The sequence below is a fragment of the Somniosus microcephalus genome, chromosome 1 (assembly GCF_052327205.1).
Source record: "Somniosus microcephalus isolate GS21.2 chromosome 1, FLI_Smic_1.0, whole genome shotgun sequence".
NCBI lineage: Eukaryota > Metazoa > Chordata > Chondrichthyes > Squaliformes > Somniosidae > Somniosus > Somniosus microcephalus.
The window spans coordinates 349,752,570-349,774,924 of NC_140987.1; the positions used below are offsets into that span (position 1 = coordinate 349,752,570).

General features: G+C 44.8%; 1 protein-coding gene across 2 annotated transcripts in view; it reads left to right on the plus strand.

Annotated features, from left to right (window-relative positions):
• Positions 1-13,127, plus strand: part of brwd3 (bromodomain and WD repeat domain containing 3) — a 140,614-nt gene extending 127,487 nt beyond the window's left edge. For both annotated transcript variants that reach the window (XM_085995363.1, XM_085995372.1), the window contains exons 38-40: positions 2,347-2,441; positions 7,442-7,600; positions 10,042-13,127. In XM_085995363.1, the coding sequence (XP_085851489.1) occupies positions 2,347-2,441; positions 7,442-7,600; positions 10,042-10,634 (847 nt within the window). In that variant the 3' untranslated portion in view covers positions 10,635-13,127. The remainder of the gene's footprint in view (positions 1-2,346; positions 2,442-7,441; positions 7,601-10,041) is intronic.
• The last annotated feature ends 9,228 nt before the right edge of the window (positions 13,128-22,355 follow it).

Below are 22,355 nucleotides of genomic sequence, written 5' to 3' on the forward strand. Positions count from 1 at the left end.
TCTGTGCTGCAACGACCTGGTCCAAAAGCTGGACTTGCTTCTTGTAGCACATCAGCCAGACCGCCTTTTCTACAGATTTCTTATGCTCTTTACCCTCTGTCCACTTGATGGCTGCGTCTAGTGGGCGCCTATCCCTTAATAGGTCAGATATCCATTGTTTTGTAAGGTTTACCTTCCCAAAAACATAATCTGCTATTCTTTCATCCATCACATTTCGTTTATTCAGACCTTGATCTAACACACTACTTTCCTGCTGCCAAGGTCCTGCCGTGGTCGCCATTTCTGTAGGGGGTTCCCCTTGCTCATTCTGGTCTCCTGCCAGGCTTTGTGCAATAATTACCCTTGAGTGGTTCGACCCACTCCCCCTACAGTTCTAGACCTTGGACTTAGATGCAGAGAACTGTAGTGCAGAGAAAGGACTCAATAGACCAGGTTGAATAGCACGAAATGGATGCTTTTATTTTTTAAACAGTTTGAAGCATTACAAAATACATGTCATAGGCACAGATTAAAGTAACTACAATCATGCACAAATTTATGAACTTGACTCTATGGAAATGGGGAACACACGGCACATCGAAAAAGGGAAAACACATTACGATTACCCTTAACTCCCTCCCCTATACCTAAACTAAGTTTCGACCTGGGGAACTTGGGATCATGCTCACCACTCTCAAAATCGCGAAAAAGGGGGTTCGCAGCCTTTTGGCACCGCTTTCCGTCGTCACGTGGATTTGGAAACTTCTGGCGCAGTCGATATTCTCTCTCTCTCTCTCTCTCTCTCTCTCTCTCTCGAGGCGGCGGGGTAGACACAGCCTCGATGAGCGCTCGTCAAGGTTGAAGGTCCCCTAAGTCTGTTGTCGATTTTTGTTCATGGAGCAGACCAACAACCCGTTGGGATGTTGAGACACGGAAGTGTCAGGCCCGGAATGTCCTTTCTCTCCGGCCTGGATCATCGGTTTTCCTGAGGGTGTCTTCTCCTTCGGCCTGGGTCGTCGATGATCTCCCGACCCCAGTACCCGGGCCACCCTCGTCGTCACCGAGCCTTGTCTGGCTGAACACCGACCACGTTGTCTTTTCACCGAAATTGTCCGTCCGAAGCGTCTTTAAAAAGACGAAGCGTCTTCATCGATTCCAAAGCTACCGAGGTAGAAGAGGCGCCGATCCTGGCACCGTCCGTTTTTCGTTCGTTCCGTCGATGACTCCGAAGTCGATGTTGTCCAAGAAGAAGCGAAGTAGAAGTCGAAGTAGAAGTTTTCTTAGATGGACTTTCAATCCATAGTTATACTCTTTTGGGACAGTCTTATCTCCCGCCAAATCATAGTCCTGTCTTTGTATTAATTTTGGCGGGCAGAAATCTCTGCAGGGGCGCTTTGTCTTGTAACGGGAGCCGGTGATAACTTAACTGGCCTTCCTGGCCGATAATGTCTTTTAATGTCTTTTACATTGTCACCGCGACTCGGTTCGCATATTGATCGGTCCGGAGATTTTCCTTGATGGCTGTTAAACGGTTTCTCCTTTGTACAATAAATGGGTATAAGTGTTTTTGCATTGTCCGCCCATATCTTGATGGGCCCCCTCCTGTACTTAGAATCCATTGAATATGTATGCTGTTTCCCTGAGTTTCGGTTCCCAGATACTGGCTTTCGCGGGCTTACTGTCTTCAATCCACAAGCCTGTCTGGCTTGCAGTAACAGAAATAAAATGGTCCAGAAAACTGATCATGAGGCCCGGCGGCCATTTTGTATGCCCTTTTATCAAAGGTTTTTCTGTGCAAGCTTACTTTGGTCAATAAACAGTCTTATTTTATCTGGTTTTCTTGCGTGATTATTGCTGAAAATTTCAAATCTTACACATGGTGGCGGGTTGACAGTGGGGTCCCGAGCCGCTGTCAAAAAAAAAAAAAGCTTTCCCACCTGACCCACCACCGATTCCGGCCTAATATTTGAAAGTTTCGGTTGCAGCATAAGTTTGGGTTAGGAAGACATGGCCATTTTAAAAATTGATTCACATATTTCCAAGTTTCATGTGTGGCTAGTTGTGTGAGAAACTGAAAGTAATAACATCCTCAGGAAGGTTCTCTTTAGTGGCAGTTTTATTCTCAGCTGAGTAAAGAATAATCCTGCTCTGTTAATCTCCAGTTTCACTTTTAAACCTGAAGTATCTATGCTATTTTGGATTGACGTAGTGCGCAAAAACACTCTTTGTACTAAACGATCCTTGCCATTTCACTACAATATTGAAACCTAATTGAAAATAGCTGCACTTAAGAAGCTTTTCTTTATACTGGAATTATCACTTACTTTTTCTTAATTAACACTTAAAATTCTGTTTCTTGTCTTTTAGCCTAGAGCACAAACCAGCAAATACTCCACCTAAAGCATACGTGAATACCTCGCCATCCTGTTCAGTTAGAGCCATTTCATCAAGATCATCTCCAGGTGAGAGTCAGAATTTGCCCAGGGTTGCAATTTCAGTTACTATCAGCAGATGATTCATTTGTACACTTCTAAAGTAGGAAGTTTGTCCTACAGATGCAGTCAAGCCCAATCATGAACATTATTTTATGCATCAGTGCCAATTAAATGAGCAGGATGTTGAGGGTTCCTATATTACTCTCCTGCCTTTAGTTCCATGCATTAATGCTAGTTAAAATGGAAGTGCAGGACAGAGGAGGTGGAAATGGATCTCAAAACTAGGGCACAGTAATTTAAAAAAAAAAACGAGATTGAACCTCCTGATTGAAGGGCTAATTAAAATGGTGGAGGCCCAAGAAGTGCTTGAAGGAGATACTGAGAATGAAGAGGGACATGAATCAACTAAAGATAATGTAAGGAATTTGATGAGCACTTCTAGGAAAATATTTTTGGGAAATTAGACTAAACGAGATGGTTCTAAAGTAGAGCTGGCACTGGTAATGGCACAAGGCGTTAAATGGCTGCCTCTGAAATTGTTATGAAGGTGGCACTAATTCCCCATAAGCTTTAGTGTAGCAACAGTTTATAATGCTTAGCATATTTTCAGTTGTGCTTAAAGAAAAGCAAGGTTAAACATTGGGGGGGAAAAATTGGGTGAGTAGCGCCACCTGTTAGCGCCTAAAGAGGCAGTCGGTGGCTGTAGTGCCACTGGCTGCGCCTCCCGCGATATTCAGCAGGGGCGCTAATGGTGGCGTTAGCCTTTTGCGCTGTGCCACCACCGATGACGTCATCGGTGTGCGCAGCGCCCGATCGCGCCCCGATCGCGATATTTGGTAGCGAACGGTGCTGTAGCGCCGTTCGCTACCCGCGCCCGGTTCACGGGACCTTGCTGCGCCGGCAGAGGCGCAAGTTAAGGTGGAGGTGCGGGGTGGCCGCCTGCCAGCAGCTCCGTCCCCAGCCTCCTGGTCTCCCCCCCCCCCCCCCCCCCCCCCGGGCGGCATTGCCGGCTGTTTCCCGAGAGCCCGGCACTTCCCCTTGGTGCCAGGCTCTTTTGCCGGCACTCGCGATCGGGGCTCGCGCTGTTGCAGGCCCCTCCCCCTTAACAGTGGGAGGAAGGCCTGCAGTACCGCAGCGTGCTGTGCCGCAGCGTGTGGCGCTGTGGCACGTAGCGCTGCGAAATTCACTTTCAGCGCCCTAAGAGGGACGCGGAGCGCCTCGAGCCGCGCCCCATCTCCCTCTAGGGGCACTTCAACTGAATTTGCGGCGATCGCTAATGCGGTGATCGCGGCACAAATTCCAGCGCCCAGGCGAACTTTGCGCCGCTTGGGTGCCTCAGGCCAATTTCTAGGCCTGGATCTTTTTTAAAAGCAGTTAACAAGACCATTTTCAGCAGCAAACTGATAAATCTAAGCAGCTTCCACTGTAGTTTTTTTTATACATAGTAACCTCTGCCACAACCAAATTTATTCTCTTTTATTGAGGTCTCATTTCTTTAATTTAACTTTCACAATTCTACACCCGTTTAGTGTGCAGTTGACTTCAGCCATACAACTGTTGTAAGGCTACTTCAGTTACACAGTGTTATGGTCTATAACATAAAGCTATCGGATTGTTGTAAAAACCCAACTGGTTCACTAATGTCCTTTTAGGAAAGAAAAGCTGACGTCCTTACCCGGTGTGACCTATATGTGACTGCAGACCCACAGTGATGTGATGTGGTTGATTCTTAACTGCCCTGTGAAATGGCCTAGCAAACCACTCAGTTGTATCAAACGGCTACAGAAAAGTACAACAAAAATAAAATCAGACAGACCACTCCGCTTCGACCTAGGCATCGAATTCAGACACGACAAAGGCACACACAGCCCAGCCGACCCTGCAAATTCTTCCTCACTTAACATCTGGGGACTTGAGCCAAAATTGGGAGATGTGTCCCACAGTCTAGTCAAGCAACAACCTGACAATCATTCTCACAAAATCACACCCAGCAGGCAACGTCCCAGACTCCACCATCACAATCCCTGGGTATGTCCTGTCCCACGGGCAGGACAGACCCATCAGAGGTGGCAGCACAGCGGTATACATTCAGGAGGAAATGGCCCTGGGAGTCCTCAACATTGACTCCAGACCTCATGAAGTCTCATGGCATCAGGTCAAACTTGGGCAAAGAAACATCCTGCTCATTACCACCTACTGCCCTCCCTCACCTGATGAATCAGTCCTCCTCCATGTTAAACACCACTTGTAAGAAGCTCTGAGGGTAGCTAGGGGACAGAATGTACTCTGGGTGGGGACTTTAGTATCCATTACCAAGAATGGCTCGTTAGCACCACTACTGACTGACCTAACCGAGTCTTGAAGGACATGACTGCCAGACTGGACCTGTGGCAGATGGTGAGAGAACCAACATGAGAGAGAAACTCACTTGACCTCATCCTCGTTAATCTACCTATCACAGATACATCTCTCCATGCCAGTATTGGTAGGAGTGACCAGCGCGCACAGTCCTTATGGAGATGAAGTCATGTCTTCACACTGAGGACACCCGCCATGTGTGTGGCACTTTCACCGTGCTAAATGGGATAGGTTCAGAACCGATTTAGCACTGGGCATCCAAGAGGCGCTGTGGACCATCAGCGGCAGGAGAATTGTATTTTACCACAATCTTTAACCTCATGGCCTGACATATCCCTCACTCTACCATCACCATCAAGCTCGGCGACCAACCCTGGTTCAATGAGGAGTGTAGAAGAGCATGCCAAGAGCAGCACCAGACGTACCTGAAAATGAGGTGCCAACCTGGTGAAGCTACACCACCAGACTACATGCATGCTAAACAGCCGAAGCAGCATACAAAGTTAAGCGATCCCGCAACTAACGGACTAGATCAAAGCTCTAGTCCTGCCGCATTCAGTCATGAATTGTGGTGGACAATTAAGCAACTAACGGAAGGAGGAGGCTCCATGAACATCCCTATCCTCCATGTTGGCAGAGCCCAACACGTGACTGCAAAAGACGAGGCTGAATTATTTGCAACCATCTTCAGCCAGAACTGCTGAGTGGATGATCTTTCACAGTCTCCTGAGGTCCCCACCATCACATGCCAGTCTTCAGCCAATTCAATTCACTCCACGTGATATCAAGAAACGGCTGAGCACACTGGACACAACAAAGGCTATAGGCTCGACAACATCCTAGCTGAAGACTTGTGCTCCAGAACTAGCCGCGCCTCTAGCCAAGCTGTTCCAGTATAGTTGTAACACTGGATCCTACCCAGCAAAGTGAAAATTGCCCAGGTATGTCCTGTCCACAAAAAGCAGGACAAATCCAATCTGACCAATACTGCCCCATCAGTCTACTCTACTCAATCAGCAGCAAAGCGATGGAAGGTGTCATCAACAGTGCTATCAAGCGGCACTTACTAATAACCTGCTTACCGATGCTAAGTTTCGGTTCCATCAGGACCACGTGGCTCCAGACTTCATTATAGCCTTGGTCCAAACATGAACATAAGTGCTGAATTCCAGAGGTGAGGTGAGAATAATTGCCCTCAACATCAAGACAGCATTTTACAGAGCGTGGCACCAAGGAGCCCTAGTAAGTCAGTGGGGATCGGGGGAAAACTCTCCACTGGCTGGAGTCATACCTAGCACAAAGGAAGATGATTGTGGTTGTTGGAGGCCAATCATCTCAGCCCCTAGACATTGTTGCAAGAGTTCCTCAGAGCAGTGTCCTAGGCCCAACCATCTTCAGCTGCTTCATCAATGACCTCCTCTCTATCACAAGGTCAGAAGTAGGGATGTTCTCTGATGATTACAGTGCTCAGTTCCATTTGCAATTCCTCAGATATTGAAGCAGTCTGTCCCCACATGCAGCAAGACCTGGACAACATCCAGGCTTGAGCGGATAAGTGGCAAGTAACATTCACATTACACAAGTGCCAGGCAATTAGCATCTCCAACAAGACAGAGTCTAACCACCTCCCCTTGACATTCAATGGCATTACCATTGTCGAACTCCCCACCATCAAAATCCTGGGGTGGGGTCACCATTGACCAGAAACTTAACTAGACCAGCCACACACATACCGTGGCTGCAAGAGCAGATCAGAGGTTGGGTATTCTGCAGCGAATGACTCGCCACCTGACTGCCCAAAGCCTTTCCACCATCTACAAGGCACAAATCAGGAGTCTGATGGAATACTCTTCACTTGCCTGGGTGAGTGCAGCTCCAACAATACTCGAGGCTCGACGCCATACAGGGCAAAGCAGCCCGCTTGATCGGCATCCCATCCACCACCATAAACATTCGCTTCCTCCACCACCAGCACAACGTGGCTGCAATGTGTAATATCTACAAGATGCACTGCAGCAACTCGCCAAGCCTTCTTCAACAGCATCTCCCAAACTGTGACCTCTACCATCTAGAAGGACAAGGGCAGCTGGCGCATGGGAACACCACCTCACCTCCAAGTTCCCCTTCAAGTCACACACCATCATGACTTGGAAATATATCACTGTTCCTTCATCTTGGTTGGGTCAAAATCCTGGAACTCCCTAAGAGCACCTTTACCACACTGACTGCAGTAGTTCAAGAAGGCAGCTCACCCACCACCACCTCGAGGACAACTAGGGATGGGCAATAAATGCTGGCCTCGCCAGCAACACCTACATCCCGTGAATGAATTTAAAAAAAAAGTCTGATGGCATGCCAAAGTGGTGGGATGGAGGTTCTTTTGTCCTACTCTACTGAGCTCTACATTGGCTGTGTTGCAGTGAGGAACCACAGAGGAGGTAGGTCCCTTCCTCACAGGGAAAGAAAATCAGCCCATGGACGAGTAGGTTTTGCTTGCCTACTGAAAATGCATAACCAAGTTTTTTTTTTTTAATCTCTTGCTAATTTTTGCCCTTTTCTTTCCTGGATACATTTTTCCCTCCCTCCTTAGCTCTGAGACCAATTGTATTCATGCCCTTCTAACTACACTAGCGAATTTGCAGGTATGCTGACCGATTTAAATTTTCCAGCTTCAGAAACGGATGATCTTCCAGGACCACTAAATGATGAGGTTGAGCATCCACAGGTGCAACCACTTCCTGAGTGGGATGCACAGAATAGGATTGGAAGTGATTCAGAGCCTGGAAGTACCAAAGTAACCAGGAACACATCTACCCCTGTAGAACAAGGTAATAGAAAATAAATCTCTGTCTCGTATTTCAAGGATTGCCAGTTATGTAGGTGTTTCTTATGGGTGAAGGAACAAAATGAGAATCTTCCAGTGGTCTGTTTTTCTAAATGTTTATTCACCTCCCAAGCATATATTGCCATTTAGTACAGATATCCCAGTCCGGGCTTTCTATAATGGTATTGCTCCCGACACAATGCAGGAGACAACAGGCGCAATACAAACCAACATGGAACCATCTTCAGATTCTCCAGCTCAGTGTCACTGTACTTTTGTAATATTTAATTTGTTTAAAAAAAAAAAAAAAATCACAACTGTCTTTTTCTGGCACTACATTTTTGTGGCCCTTGTGTTGATTTGTGAAATTATATTAAATGATTCAGCAACATCATCTGGTGCTGTGGTTGACTGGTCCTGCCTATTTTCTGGCATAGCAACTGTCATTTGCACCTAGATACTGGATGGGTTGAATGTGGCATTATTATAAGACACCAACCTCAATGTTGCCAACTCCAGGCATGTCCCTACTGCTTGCCACACCCTCAGCATATCTACTGATCTGTGTGGGAGCAGATCTCTGGTCAGCAATGAGTTCTGTGAATCCCTGCTTCAAGGCTCTCAATCCATTCACCCAACATGTTGAAGCCAGACAAGAAAGCATCTTCTAGATTGGATCCCAAAGCCTTCACAGCAGCAGTCTGAACATTCATTAGAAATACTGCCATTATACTTGGGACCTGCATAAGGCTCCTAAGGAGTTGCCACATGTTCTATGATAGACTCTAGTGCAGACCGCCATGACTGCAAAATCTCAACTAGTGGCTATCTCCATAAAAGGGAAGGATCCTTGTTTGTGATGGATTATCCACAGGAGTCACAAGAGTCCCTGCAGAATACCCTGTGAGGTCTAGCTAGTGACTCCTGTGGACAATCCTGTGCATGCAAGGATTTCCTTTTATAAGCGGGCCCTGTGAAGTCAAAATCTCTAGACCTTGTAACAGGAAATAAATGTGCTAATCCTCCAGGCAGTGGATGCCTGCATCTCATCTGCCACTACTACTCTGTTCTTCTACATAGAATTTACAGCACAGAAACTGGCCATTTGCCCAACTGGTCTATGCCGGTGTTTATGCTCCACATGCACCTCCTCCCATCCTACTTCATCTAACCCTATCAATGCATCCTTCTATTCCTTTCTCACTCATGTATTTATCTAGCTTCCCCATAAATACATCTATAGATTTCACCTCGGATACTCCATGTGGTAGCAAGTTCCACATTCTAACCACTCTCTAGGTAAATAAGCTTCTCCTGAATTCTTTATTGGATTTATTAGTAACTATCTTCTCTGCCACATGGAAACATCTTCTCTGTCTCCTGGACACCCTCCCTTCCTCCACCCTCCATTAAATTTAGCTCAGCTAAAATTCTGCTACATGTATCCTATTCTGTACCAAATCGTGCTCCTCCATTGTCATTGTCCTCGCTGATCTACTTTGGCTCCTGGTCCCCCAGTGCCTCAAATTTAAAATGATTATGTTTGTATTTAAATCTTTCATAGCCTTAAACCTCCCTATCTCTAACCTCATCCAGCCCTACAACCTCTTCCAAACTTTAGTTCTTCTGGCTTTGCTCTCCCTCTGCCCCACCATTGCATGACTTTTCCTTCAGCTGTCTTGGCCCCATGCTGTAGAATTCTCTCCCTAAATTCTTCTACCTCTCCACCTTCCTCTCCTCCTTTTAAGACCCTCCTTAAAACAAAAATCTTTGACTAAGTTTTTTGTCACCCTTTCTAATATCTCCTTTGGCTCAGTGTCCATTTTTTGATTACACCTGTGTTCTTGAGTGCTTTTCCTACATTAAAGGCTCTATAAAAATGCAAATTGTTGTTTCTGCTTTGTTCGGCAGTTAAATCAGCTAGAGCTAGTGGGAACACTTTGAATATCTCCGTTCACATACAAGCTTTGTCTCAAAGACATATTACAAGAATGATTAAGGTTTTTGAAAAGAGTTTAAATTACTGGTGAAAAATCAGGTACTTTACTACAACTAGTGAGATCTGCTTGTTTGTTCTTGCTTCTGTTTAATCTTGATAAAATTGTTTCATAGTTTATAGCCAGAGATATGTGTACTGTCTGAGTGTTGATGGCCAGTCTTGAAAGATGAGAAGAGTATGAGACATTTCATACTATTTAAAGTAAGCTTCGGGGATTTATTATTCACCCAAGGAACACTGCATCCTCCAATACTTTGCATCAGGTCACTTCACATAGAAAGTGTGGGCTTAACAATGGAGCTCGTCCTTTTGCGCGAGGTGCAAGGAAAAGTCTCTGGAAGACATCCAAATTATAAGATGATTATAATCTTGAGGTTAAAGGCATGGAAAACATTAAAGCTAAATAGGCATTTTATATTTTACTGCAAATGGTCTTTTGTTTTCAGATCAATTCTCGAATGGTCCTTTAGTTAACGGCCATGGAATGCGTACTTCTACAAAGAGGAAATTGATGAGTGACTCAGAGGAAAGTTGTTCAGAGAATCCAAACCAAGAGGAGATGGAAGATATTGCACAATTAGTCAGCGATCCATCAGCCAAATCTAGCCCAGGATCTGAAAGCGGGTCAGAATCTGGTTCTGGGTCAGATAAAGACCACATTGAAGGAGATCATGATTACAGCAAGGTTGTGAGAAGAAAGACAACAGGAAAAGGAAGTATAAAAAGCAGAGTAGGAGTAAGAAGAAGAAGGAGGAGGAAAAGCTTAAAATTTTCCACGCCAACAAACCGATATAAACGGGCAAGATTGTTGGATGATTGGTTTGATGAAGATGAATTGTGTGTTGATCGATTGCATAAATGCTCTACAATTAGAACTAGAAACCAAGGCAGAAGGACTGTTTTGTATAATGATGACTCTGATGATGATGGCTTTGTACCAGCTGACGAACCTCTAAATCTTGGTACATCGAGGTCAGGAAGAATGCGACGGATGACAGAAAAGGCTAAGGCAAGTCATTTAATGGGATGGAGTCACTGATCGTTAAAGCAGAGGACTTTTTAAACTGAACTTATTACATTTGTACTGCAGGGATTCGATATGCACATTATTTTTACTAATTTATGTGGGTGGGGGAGGGGGGTGGAATCTTCACACTATATATTTTTTTGTAGTGGTGCTTATCCTGTCATCAAAATGCACTTCGGTCTTCCAAACCGATGCTTACCAACTGGTGAATCCAACCTCAAAGACAGTATAGCCTTAATGCATTGAACAATATCTCAGTGCATCAGGGGCTTCAAAGTCAACAGCAGTTATGTAATAGGAAATTTCTGTCTGTTTACCATGGCAATTTTTAGCATACCTGGACAGTGTTCCTGATCTCTCTTTTTATAAACCGAACACGCAGCAGAATTTATTTAAATTCTAGCCATAACTTTTCACCATACAACAATAAGCCTGTCCTAGTTTTTGCACAATTCTTCCAGTCTCGATGGCAGCTATTAAAGGTTTACAGCATGAATATCCTTTCCACTAATTAAGGTTATGACTTATTTGATCTGCACTGGCTTTTTTAAACATATGGGATTGAATTGTAATATATATATTACGTGTGCTAACTTTTTTTTATTTTGAAGATGAATTTTGCATTCACTAGTGGATTTTGTCTTCCAGTGATGGAGATAATGAGCAAATAATGGTTGGTGCCTTTGTAAATGTGTTGAATTTAATTTAATTACCTGAGTGATATTTCATAATGTTTTGCATTAATTCTGTACAAATTGAGGAATATGAATTTCAAAGCATTCGGAAATGCTTTTCAAATGTTTACACCCACCAACTAACATGGAGACATTTAAAAATGTGTGTATCTTTCAATTTTTGTGTTTTTAGATTTTTAAAAACTTCCCATTTTAATGTTCTTTTCTACCCACCATTACTACCCTCTCCTCCTTCAAAGAAAAATAGGACGAATATGTATTGCAGATTGCTTCGTTGCTGCTGACAATGCCAGTCCTTGATCATCCCAACAGATATTTGTAAGAAAAGAGACATCTGGTTTAATATCAGGCGGAGTATCTTGCAATAGTGAGTCACCACATCTAGAAGCTCAACCAGCAAAAGATGCCATTGGGCAGCCAATAAGGTTGTTCTAGGAACTTAGCTTCGGCTTCAGACTATTGTTCCACCAACATAAAATTCCAAAGTCACTACGCTTTGCCTGCATGGTATTTGTAGGCATGTAGCGTGAAATGATTTTGGGTATCTACTCAATCGCCTGCGCTCCCTTTCTTTTCTTCTCCTCTTTCTCTCTCTTCCCCCGCGCCCCCCCCCCCCCGAGAGTTGACCCAGTTTAGCAAATCCAAAATTTGGATTTGAATTTGATTTCAGCTATTTGAATTACATGGGAAATTGGACTTGTGACATTCACCAGTAAAGAACCGCATGTGGGCCTTGAATCTGACCTCTTATTCTCCCTGAAGGGAATCCTATCATCAATAGAAATACCAAACTTCCCTTTTAAAATGTTTTTTTACAAAGCTAAGTACACTTTAAAGCATTATCATTTTATTTATTTTATGGCTGGCTTCTGTCCACATTTGATATGTATTTGAGTACCGAGAGGTTGATATGTGAAACACCAATTTGTTTATATACAAAGAGAACCAGCTTTATATAATAGGAGAGTTCTGTAGGGAAAAAATGTGTACATTAATACATCTTTAGCAAGTGATGCTGACTATTTTCCCCCTGCAGTTTGCATGTGACATTAGCATGATGGAGGTGCTATAAAACTTTTTAAACAATGCTTTTGTAATGCAAAGTGTTTCACTAAAGTTGCTTGAGGAATGATGACATGTAATCAGAGTTGTACAGGACAAACCTGTAGTCCTGTTTATTTTTCTACAGAATGTGTACATTGAGCACATTGATTCCATTATTTTGTATAAATTACGCAAATCTTTGTAAACCAACTTTTTTTGTAAATGTCCTAATCATGTCTGCACATGTCTGCACAATCAGCTTTCAATCTTACAGAAATACATTTTAAAAGAATATATTCTTGCTCACAGCAAATGTTGAATCGCAACTCTAGTGAAATGCCTTATTAATTCTTCTCCAAAGATTTGATGGTAGGAAGGTACTGTGCGCTCCCCCGCCCCTCCATAAAATCATGCAGCACATTTTTCTAATTTGTGAAGAAACAATGTATTAACTTCTTTCAGTCTTTGCTGTCAATTTGAACCAAAATCTCCAGGTACGTGGTTAAAAAATGGACCAGATTGCATCAATAAATTGACATTCAGGGGACATCATTTCACCTAATCCTTAATCTTGGTGACAGTCCCTTTTTATATATGTACACACATAAATATATTTTAAGTCAGCATTTCAGGGATTTTTCTTGCCCCGCGGGCAGACCAAATGTAATGTTGATATGCAATGATATACTGTGAGTTACATTTGACAATTTTTGTACTGTAAAAAGTGTACATATGTAAGCTCTTTGTTTATAAAATAGTTACTACACTTGTGTTCACAATGGTGTGAGTTATTGCTTTGTGATTTCCCCCCCCCCCCCCCCAACTACCTTTATTTGTGTTCAGATTTTTCTCCAGCTTACTTTTTTATGGGATTATACTAACCTCATTCACCGATGAGTCTCTACCTCTACTGCCTCCCTATTACCTAATGCATTGATTTTAAAATCCTTGGCCTGGATGGATTACGTAGACCGAGGGTAGGGCGACAGAGTTTTGGACCTGGATCTCCAGGTTTCCCTGCATGCTGTGAAGTTTTAACTTCACAGTGTGCATGTTTTTTATTTGACAATTTCCCTGCCCAGAAGTCAGCCTGGTTGAAAGGCTTCGCTTCCAACCGGGCGGGGAGGACTACATAGCAGGCCGCAGGAGTAGGTAGGTCTGATCCATGACCCGGGGGGAGTTGGGGGGGGGGGGGGGGAACGTGAGCAGTAGAGGGTCCTGTCCCCGAACCTTGGGGTGTTTGTATGGGGAGGAAGCTTGGGGGGCTGGGGAGAAGCACTCCTGCTCCTCCTGGCCCACAAGTAGTGCTGTAAAGGCACGTACCTTCTCCCCGAAGCTGTCCTCGCCTCCCTTCAGCCGCCAGGTTTCCCAAGGCCTGGAAAAGCCAGCCGGCCACTGGCTGTGATGGCCTCATTAAAATATTTAAATTGCCCCTTGTCCCACCTCCATTAAACCTGGAAGTAGGTGGTTGGGGTCAGGTTTAAAATTTTAACATCTCCCCCAACCCCAACCCACCCGTTTTTGGATGTTAATATTCACTCCCTTTTTTTGTGTGCAATCTTCCCGTGCAACCTCCAGGCCTACTTCCCAGCTAGATGCATTTCTTCTGAGGCTTAACTTTTTATGTGTGTGTGTTTTTTTCTCTCCCCTCACCACCACCATTGGTGCCGTGAACATAGAAGCATAGAAGATAGGAGCAGGAGTAGGCCATTCGGCCCCCTGAGCCTGTTCCGCCATTTAATGAGATCATGGCTGATCATCCAAATTCAGTACCCTGTCCCTGCTTTCTCCCCATATCCCTTGATCCCTTTAGCCTTAAGAAATATATCTAACTCCTTCTTGAATATATTTAATGAATTGGCCTAAACTGCCTTCTGTGGTAGAGAATTCCACAGGTTCACCACTCTCTGGGTGAAGAAATTCCTCCTCATCTCAGTCCTAAATGGCTTACCCCTTATCCTTAGACTGACCCCTGGATCTGGACTCCCCCGCCATCGGGAATATCCTGCATCTAGTCTGTCTAGACCTGTTATAATTTTATAAGTTTCAATGAGATCCCCTCTCATTCCTCTAAACCCTAGCGAATATAAGCCTAATCGACCCAATCTCTCTTCATATGTCATTCCTGCCATCCCAGGTATCAGTCTGGTGAATCTTCGCTGCACTCCCTCCATGGCAAGAACACCCTCAGCATAAGGCGACCAAAACTGCACACAATACTCAAGGTGTGGTCTCACCAAGGCCCTGTACAACTGCAGCAAGACATCCTTGCTCCTGTACTCGAATCCTCTCGCTATGAAGGCCAACATACCATTTGCCTTCTTAACCGCCTGCTGCACCTGCATGCTTACCTTCAGCGACTGGTGCACAAGGACACCCAGGTCTCGTTGCACTTCCCCTTTTCCCAATTTATTACCGTTCAGATAATCTGTCTTCCTGTTTTTGCCACCAATGTGGATAACCTCGCATTTATCCACATTATACTGCATCTGCCCAATCACCCAACCTGTCCAAATCATGCTGGAGTTTCTCTGCATCCTCCTCACAGCACACACGCCCACCCAGCTTTGCGTCGTCTGCAAACTTGGAGATATTACACCTAGTTCCCTCGTCTAGATCATTAATATATATTGTGAATAGCTGGGGTCCTAGCACTGATCCCTGCGGTACCCCACTAGTCACTGCCTGCCACTCAGAAAAAGGACCTGTTTATTCCAACTCTTTGCTTCCTGCCTGCCAAACAGTTCTCTATCCAAGTCAGTACCTTACCCCCAATTCCATGTGCTTTAACTTTGCACGCTTTTATGTGGGACCTTATCGAAAGCCTTCTAAAAGTCCAAATACACCACATCCACTGGTTCGCCCTTATCTATTCTATCAGTTACATCCTCAAAAAATTCCAGTAGATTAGTCAAGCATGATTTACCTTTTGTAAATCCATGTTGACTTTGTCCGATGCTGTCACTGTTTTCCAAGTACTCTGCTATTACATCTTTTATAATGGACTCTAGCATTTTACCCACTACCAATGTCACCACAGCCCTGCACCTTCTCATTCTCTCCAGAAACCCCTCCACTCTCCCCAAACCCCTCCACTCTCCATCTTCACATATCCTTTTAAAAACCTACTTTTTCAACCATATCTTTAATCATCTCCCCTAACTCTTCTCCCTTTCCTTCCTTAATATCAGATTTCCCCCTTGTGAAGTGCCATGGGATATTTCACTATTTAACTGCAATAGGAATAAGTTGTTCATTGATCTAAAACACCTTTTAACTTTTTTTCCTGCAAAAGTTAAGGCAAAAAGATTGGCACTTGCCACAATGTATAATTTTAAAGTATTCAAAAATACAGATGTAGCATTTTGATCCCTTACCACCAAAAGTGAAACTGTTTTAGGAGTTTGCTTAAAAACCCAAAGCTGCTTTGGAATGTAACAACATGTAATAGGCTTTTTCAAGTTTCTACATTTAAGAAAATGACCTGACCTGGAAAGTATAGTAGGACATTAAAAATTACTAAAAGGAATCCTACTTCATTTTCTTGAGGTCTGGGCAAAATTTACAAAAAGTTAAGGACATTTAAAGTTGGTTCTCAGTCAGCCATCTTTATAGAGCTATAGATAGATTGAGTAAAAAAATAAATGGTTGAACTCCAACTTTAGAAAATGGCCATCGCTGTTTAAGTACTCAAAATACCCAAATAAGGCTCACAATTTATTCATCCTTTTTAAGATTTTCCTCGCTAAAATTATTTGTCCAACTTCATTTTGGGATTTGTAAGTGTGCATATCACATTGTTTTACAGTAAGTCTTCAAAAGGTGTTGTGAACATAGAGGTGGGTGAGATTGCTATTTTTGAGGTTGAGCAACCTCAAGATGTCAGTATGGTTTGGCTCTATTTACAATCCAAACTAAAGCTGGCAAGAGATGTAAGCTATCCTTGTAATCCAGGCTCGCTCCCAACTATTTGTTGTCTTTTTGCAAAGCAGACCTGAGCCGGCTATAATGTGAACCTTGGAACTTTACGCATGATATGAAGGGGATAATGGACTACATGTCTGACTAACTAGTTCCTTTAAGTCTTTGAAAGCAGCGATTTTGTAGATTGCCCACCGCACATGTTGTATAGAGCTTTGGTCAGACACCATGTGTAGTACTGTTCAATTTTGGGCACCGCACCTCAGGAAGGATATATTGGCCCTGGAGAGGGTGCAGCACAGATTCACCAGAATTTACTATTGCATAGAATCACAGCACAGAAACCGGGCATTCGGCCTAACAGGTCCATGCCAGTGTTTATGCTCCACACGAGCCTCCTCCCACCCTACTTCATCTAACACCATCAGTATATCCTATTCCTTTCTCCCTCATGTGTTTATCTAGCTTCCCCTTAAATGTATCTCTGCTATTTGTACTGCGGCTTAAAGGTTTAAATTATGAATGACCGGTTGCATAAACTTGTATTCCCTTGAGTATAGAAGATTGAGGGGTGATCTCATCAAGGTGTCTAAAATGTTAAAAGAATTTGATAGAGTAGATGCAGGGAAATTATTTCCTGTGGTGGGGAATCAAGATCGAGTCGATGTAATCTTAAAATTAAAGCTAGGCTATTTAGAAAAGACGGGAAGCATTTTATTTTCCACACAAAGGGTAGTATAAATCTGGAACTCTTTCCCCAAAAGGATGTGGATGCTGGGCCAATTGGAATTTTCAAGACTGAGATTAGGTAAGGGTATCAAAGGATATGGATCTATGGCGGGTAAATGGAGTTTTGAAATATAGATCAGACATGATCTAATTGAATGGTGAAGCAGGCTCCCAGGGCTGAATGGCCTACTCATGTTCCTATGTTGCACATACCCCTGTTGATACCAAAAATGCCACACTCTGACTGATTTTAAAAAGCAAGGAAGTGCAAATTTGAAATAGAATTGAAAATACAAACAATACACAACATTAGCATCCATAGAGAGAAAGATGGCTTACTGTTTTGGGGTTTTTGCTCCTGATCCAATGCTATTACAAGGAAGCAAATACAGAGACAGGATCAGCTGTGTTGTCTCAGCCGAATAGTCTGTTGGCAATCTTTACCTGCTGGCATTCTGGCTGAGATCAGAACACACTGGGGATTGAACCTGGGACCTTCTGGTCTGAATGAGTCATCTAGTCACTTCCTCTACCAACTATGCCAAGCAAGGAGGCCTTACTCCGATCCAACCCCGACATTGTCATTAAACCTGCTGACAAGGGTGGTGCTGTTGCTGTTTGGCGAACCGACTTCTACCTAGCGGAAGCTGCACACCAACTCTCCGACACCTCCTACCTCCACCTGGACGATGACCCCACTACCGAACATCAAGCCGCCGTTTCCAAGACTGTCACTGGCCTCCTCTCTGGAGATCTTCCCCCTACAGCCGCCAACCTCATAGTCCCCCAACCCTGCACAGCTCGCTTCTACCTCCTTCCCAAGATCCACAAACAGGACTGCCCTGGTAGACCCATTGTTTCAGCCTGTTCTAGCCCCACGGAACTTATCTCTTCCTATCTCGACTCTTTTTCTCCTCTTGTCCAGTCTCTTCCCACCTACATCCGTGACTCTTCTGACGCCCTCTGCCACTTTAACAGTTTCCAGTTTCCAGGCCCCAACCGCCTCCTTTTCACTATGGACGTACAATCCCTCTACACCTCCATCCCCCACCAGGATGGCCTGAGGGCGCTCCGCTTCTCCCTTGAACAGAGGCCCAACCAGTCCCCATCCACCACCACCCTCCTCTGCCTGGCTGAACTTGTTCTCACATTGAACAACTTCTCCTTTGACTCCACTCATTTCCTCCAAATCAAAGGTGTTGCTATGGGTACCCGCATGGGTCCTAGCTATGCCTGGCTTTTCGTGGGATATGTGGAACACTTTGTTCCAGTCCTACTCGGGTCTCCTCCCTCACCTCTTTTTCCGGTACATTGATGACTGTATCGGTGCCGTCTCCTGCTCTCGCCCTGAACTAGAAAATTTCATTCACTTTGCTTCCAATTTCCACCCTTCCCTCACCTTCACATAGTCCATTTCCGACTCTTCCCTTCCCTTCCTCGACTTCTCCGTCTCCATCTCTGGGGATAGGTTATTGACAAACATTCACTACAAGCCCACTGACTCCCACAGCTACCTGGACTACACTTCCTCCCACCCCACCTCCTGTAAGGACTCTATTCCATTCTCCCAGTTGCTCCGTCTCCGCCGCATCTGCTCGGACGATGCCACCTTCCATACCAGTGCTTCCGACATGTCTTCCTTTTTCCTCAGCCGAGGATTCCCCTCTACTGTGGTTGACACGGCCCTCGACCATGTCCGTTCTAGCTCCCGTACTTCTGTCCTCACCCCTGCTCCTCCCTCCCGGAACGATGATAGAGTTCCCCTTGTCCTCGCCTTTCACCCCAACAGCCTCCACATTCAGCGGACCATCTTCCGCCACCTCCAGCGAGATCCCATCACCAAACCCATCTTCCCCTCACCTCCCCTTTCAGCATTCCATAGGGACCGCTCCCCCCGCGGCACCCTAGTCCACTCCTCTACCACCCCCAGCATCCCTTCCCCTTTGCCCGGCAGCTACCCGTGCAAGCGTAGGAGATGCAACACATGCCCTTATACCTTCCCACTGTCCAGGGCTCCAAACACCCCTTCCAGGTGAAACAGCAATTTACTTGTACTTCCTGCAATTTAGTATACTGTATTCGCTGCTCACGATGTGGTCTCCTCTACATTGGGGAGAGCAAACGCAGATTACATAGAAACATAGAAGATAGGAACAGGAGTAGGCCATTCGGCCCCTTGAGCCTGCTCCGCCATTCAATGCGACCCTGGCTTATCATCCAAATTCAGTACCCGGTCCCTGCTTTCTCCCCATACCCCTTGATCCTGTTAGCCTTAAGAAATATATCCAACTCCTTCTTGAATATATTTAATGAATTGGCCTCTACTGCCTTCAGTGGTAGAGAATTCCACAGGTTCACCTCTGGGTGAAGAAATTTCTCCTCATTTCTGTCGTAAATGGCCTACCCATTATCCTTAGACTGTGATCCCTGGTTCTGGACTCCCTGACCATCGGGAACATCCTGCATCTAGTCTGTCCAGTCCTGTCAGAATTTTATAAGTTTCAATGAGATCCCCTCTCATTCTTCTAAACTCCAGCGAGTATAAGCCCAATCGACCTAATCTCTTCTCATACGTCATTCCTCCCATCTCGGGTATCAGCCTGGTGAATCTTTGCTGAACTTCCATGGCAAGAACATCCTTCCTCAGATAAGGCGACCAAAACTGCACACAATACTCAAGATGTGGTCTCACCAAGGCCCTGTACAACTGCAGCAAGACCCTCTCGCTACAAAGGCCAACATACCATTTGCCTTCTTAACCGCCTGCTGCACCTGCATGCTTACCTTCAGCGACTGGTGCACAAGGATGGCCAGGTCTCGTTGCACTTCCCCTTCTCCCAATCTATTGCCATTCAGATAATAATCTGCCTTCCTGTTTTTGCCACCAAAGTGGATAACCTCACATTTATCCACGTTATATTGCATCTGCCATGCTTCTGCCCAATCACCCAACCTATCCAAATCATCCTGGAGTTTCTCGACATCCTCCTCACCACACACACGCCCACCTAGCTTTGTGTCATCTGCAAATTTGGAGATATATCTAGTTCCCTTGTCTAGATCATTTACACATATATTGTGAATAGCTGGGGTCCAAGGACCGATCCCTGCGGTACCCCACTAGTTACTGCCTGCCGCTCGGAAAAAGACCCGTTTATTCCAACTCTCTGCTTTCTGTCTGCCAACCAGTTCTCTATCCAAGTCAATACCTTTGTAGGGGTTTTTTTTTTCTGCTCTCTTGCCCGTTCTGGCCTCCTGCCAGGCTTCGTGCAAGAATTACCCTTGAGTGGTTCGACCCACTCCCCCTACGGTTCTAGACCTTGGACTTAGATGCAGAGAACAGTAGTGCAGAGAAAAGGACTCAATAGACCAGGCTGAATAGCACGAAATGGATGCTTTTATTTTTAAACAGTTTGAAGCATTACAAAATACATGTCATAGGCACAGATTAAAGTAACTACAATCATGCACAAATTTATGAACTTGACTCTATGGAAATGGGGAACACACGGCACATCGTAAAAGGGGAAACACATTACGATTTCCCTTAACTCCCTCCCCTATACCTAAACTAAGTTTCGACCTGGGGAACCTGGGATCATGCTCACCACTCTCGAAATCGCGAGAAAGGGGGGTTCGCAGCCTTTTTGGCACCGCTTTCCGTCGTCACGTGGATTTGGAAACTTCTGGCGCAGTCGATATTCTCTCTCTCTCTCTCGAGGCGATGGGGTAGACACAGCCTCGATGAGCGCTCGTCAAGGTTGAGATCCACTAAGCCTGTCGTGGATTTTTGTTCGTGGAGTAGAACAACAACCCAATGGGATGTTGAGACATGGAAGTGTCAGGCCCGGACTGTCTTTTTGTCTCCGGCCTGGTCGGTTCTCCAGAGGGTTTCTTCTCCGTCGGCCTGGGTCGTCGATGATCTCCCGTACCCGGGCCACCCTCGTCGTCTTCTCGTCGTGGCCGAGCCTTGTTTGGCTGAACACCGACCACGTTGTCTTTTTACCGAAACCGTCCGTCTTTAAAAAGACGAAAACGTTTTCATCGATTCTGCATCTGCCGAAGTGGAAGAGGCGCCAATCCTGGCCCCGTCCGAAGAAGTTGAAGTAACGTATATGGACTTTCAATCCATAGTTATACTCTTTTGGAACAGTCTTATCTCCCGCCAAATCATAGTCCTGTCTTTGTATTAATTTTGGCGGGCAGAAATCTCTGCAGGGGCGCTTTGTCTTGTAACGGAGCCGGTGATAACTTAAACTGGCCTTCCTGGCCGATAATGTCTTTTAATGTCTTTTGCATTGTCACCGTGGCTCGGTTCGCATATTGATCAGTCCGGAGATTTTCCTTGATGGCTGCTAAACGGTTTTTCCTTTGTACAATAAATGGGTATGAGTGATTTTGCATTGTCCGCCCATATCTTGATGGGCCCCATCCTGTACTTGTAATCCATTGAATATGTATGCTGTTCCTCTGAGTTTCGGTTCCCAGATACTGGCTTTCGCGGGCTCACTGCCTTCAATCCACAAGCCTGTCTGGCTTGCAGTAACAGAAATAAAATGGTTCAGAAACTGATCACGGGGCCTGGCGGCCATTTTGTATGCCCTTTTATCAAAGGTTTTCCTGTGCAAGCTTACTTTGGTCAATAAACAGTCTTATTTTATCCAGTTTTCTTGCGTGATTTTTGCTGAAAATTGCGAATCTTACACCTTGCCCCCAATCCCATGTGCCTTAACTTTACATGCTAATCTCTTATGCAGGACCTTATCGAAAGCCTTCGGAAAGTCCAAATACACCACATCCACTGGTTCTCCCTTATCTATTTTACCAGTTACATCCTCAAAAAATTCCAATAGATTAGTCAAGCACGATTTACCTTTTGTAAATCCATGTTGACTTTGTCTGATCCTGTTACTGTTTTCCAAGTGCTCTGCTATTACATCTTTTATAATGGACTCTAGCATTTTGCCCACTACCGATCTCAGGCTTACCGGTCTGTAATTCCCCATTTTCTCTCTACCACCTTTTTTGAATAGTGGGGTAACATTAGCTACCCTCCAATCCATGGGTACTGATCCAGATTCCATCGAATGTTGGAAGATGATCAGCAATGCACCTACTATTTCTAGGGCCACTTCCTTAAGTACCCTAGGATGTAGATTATCAGACCCTGGGGATTTATCGGCCTTCAATCCCATCAATTTCCCTAACGCCATTTCCCTACAAATACTGATTTTCAGTTCCTCCCTTTCATCAGACCCTATGTTCCCCGACATCTCTGGGAGGTTATTTGTGTCCTCCTTTGTGAAGACAGAACCAAAATATGTATTTAATTGGTCCCCCATTT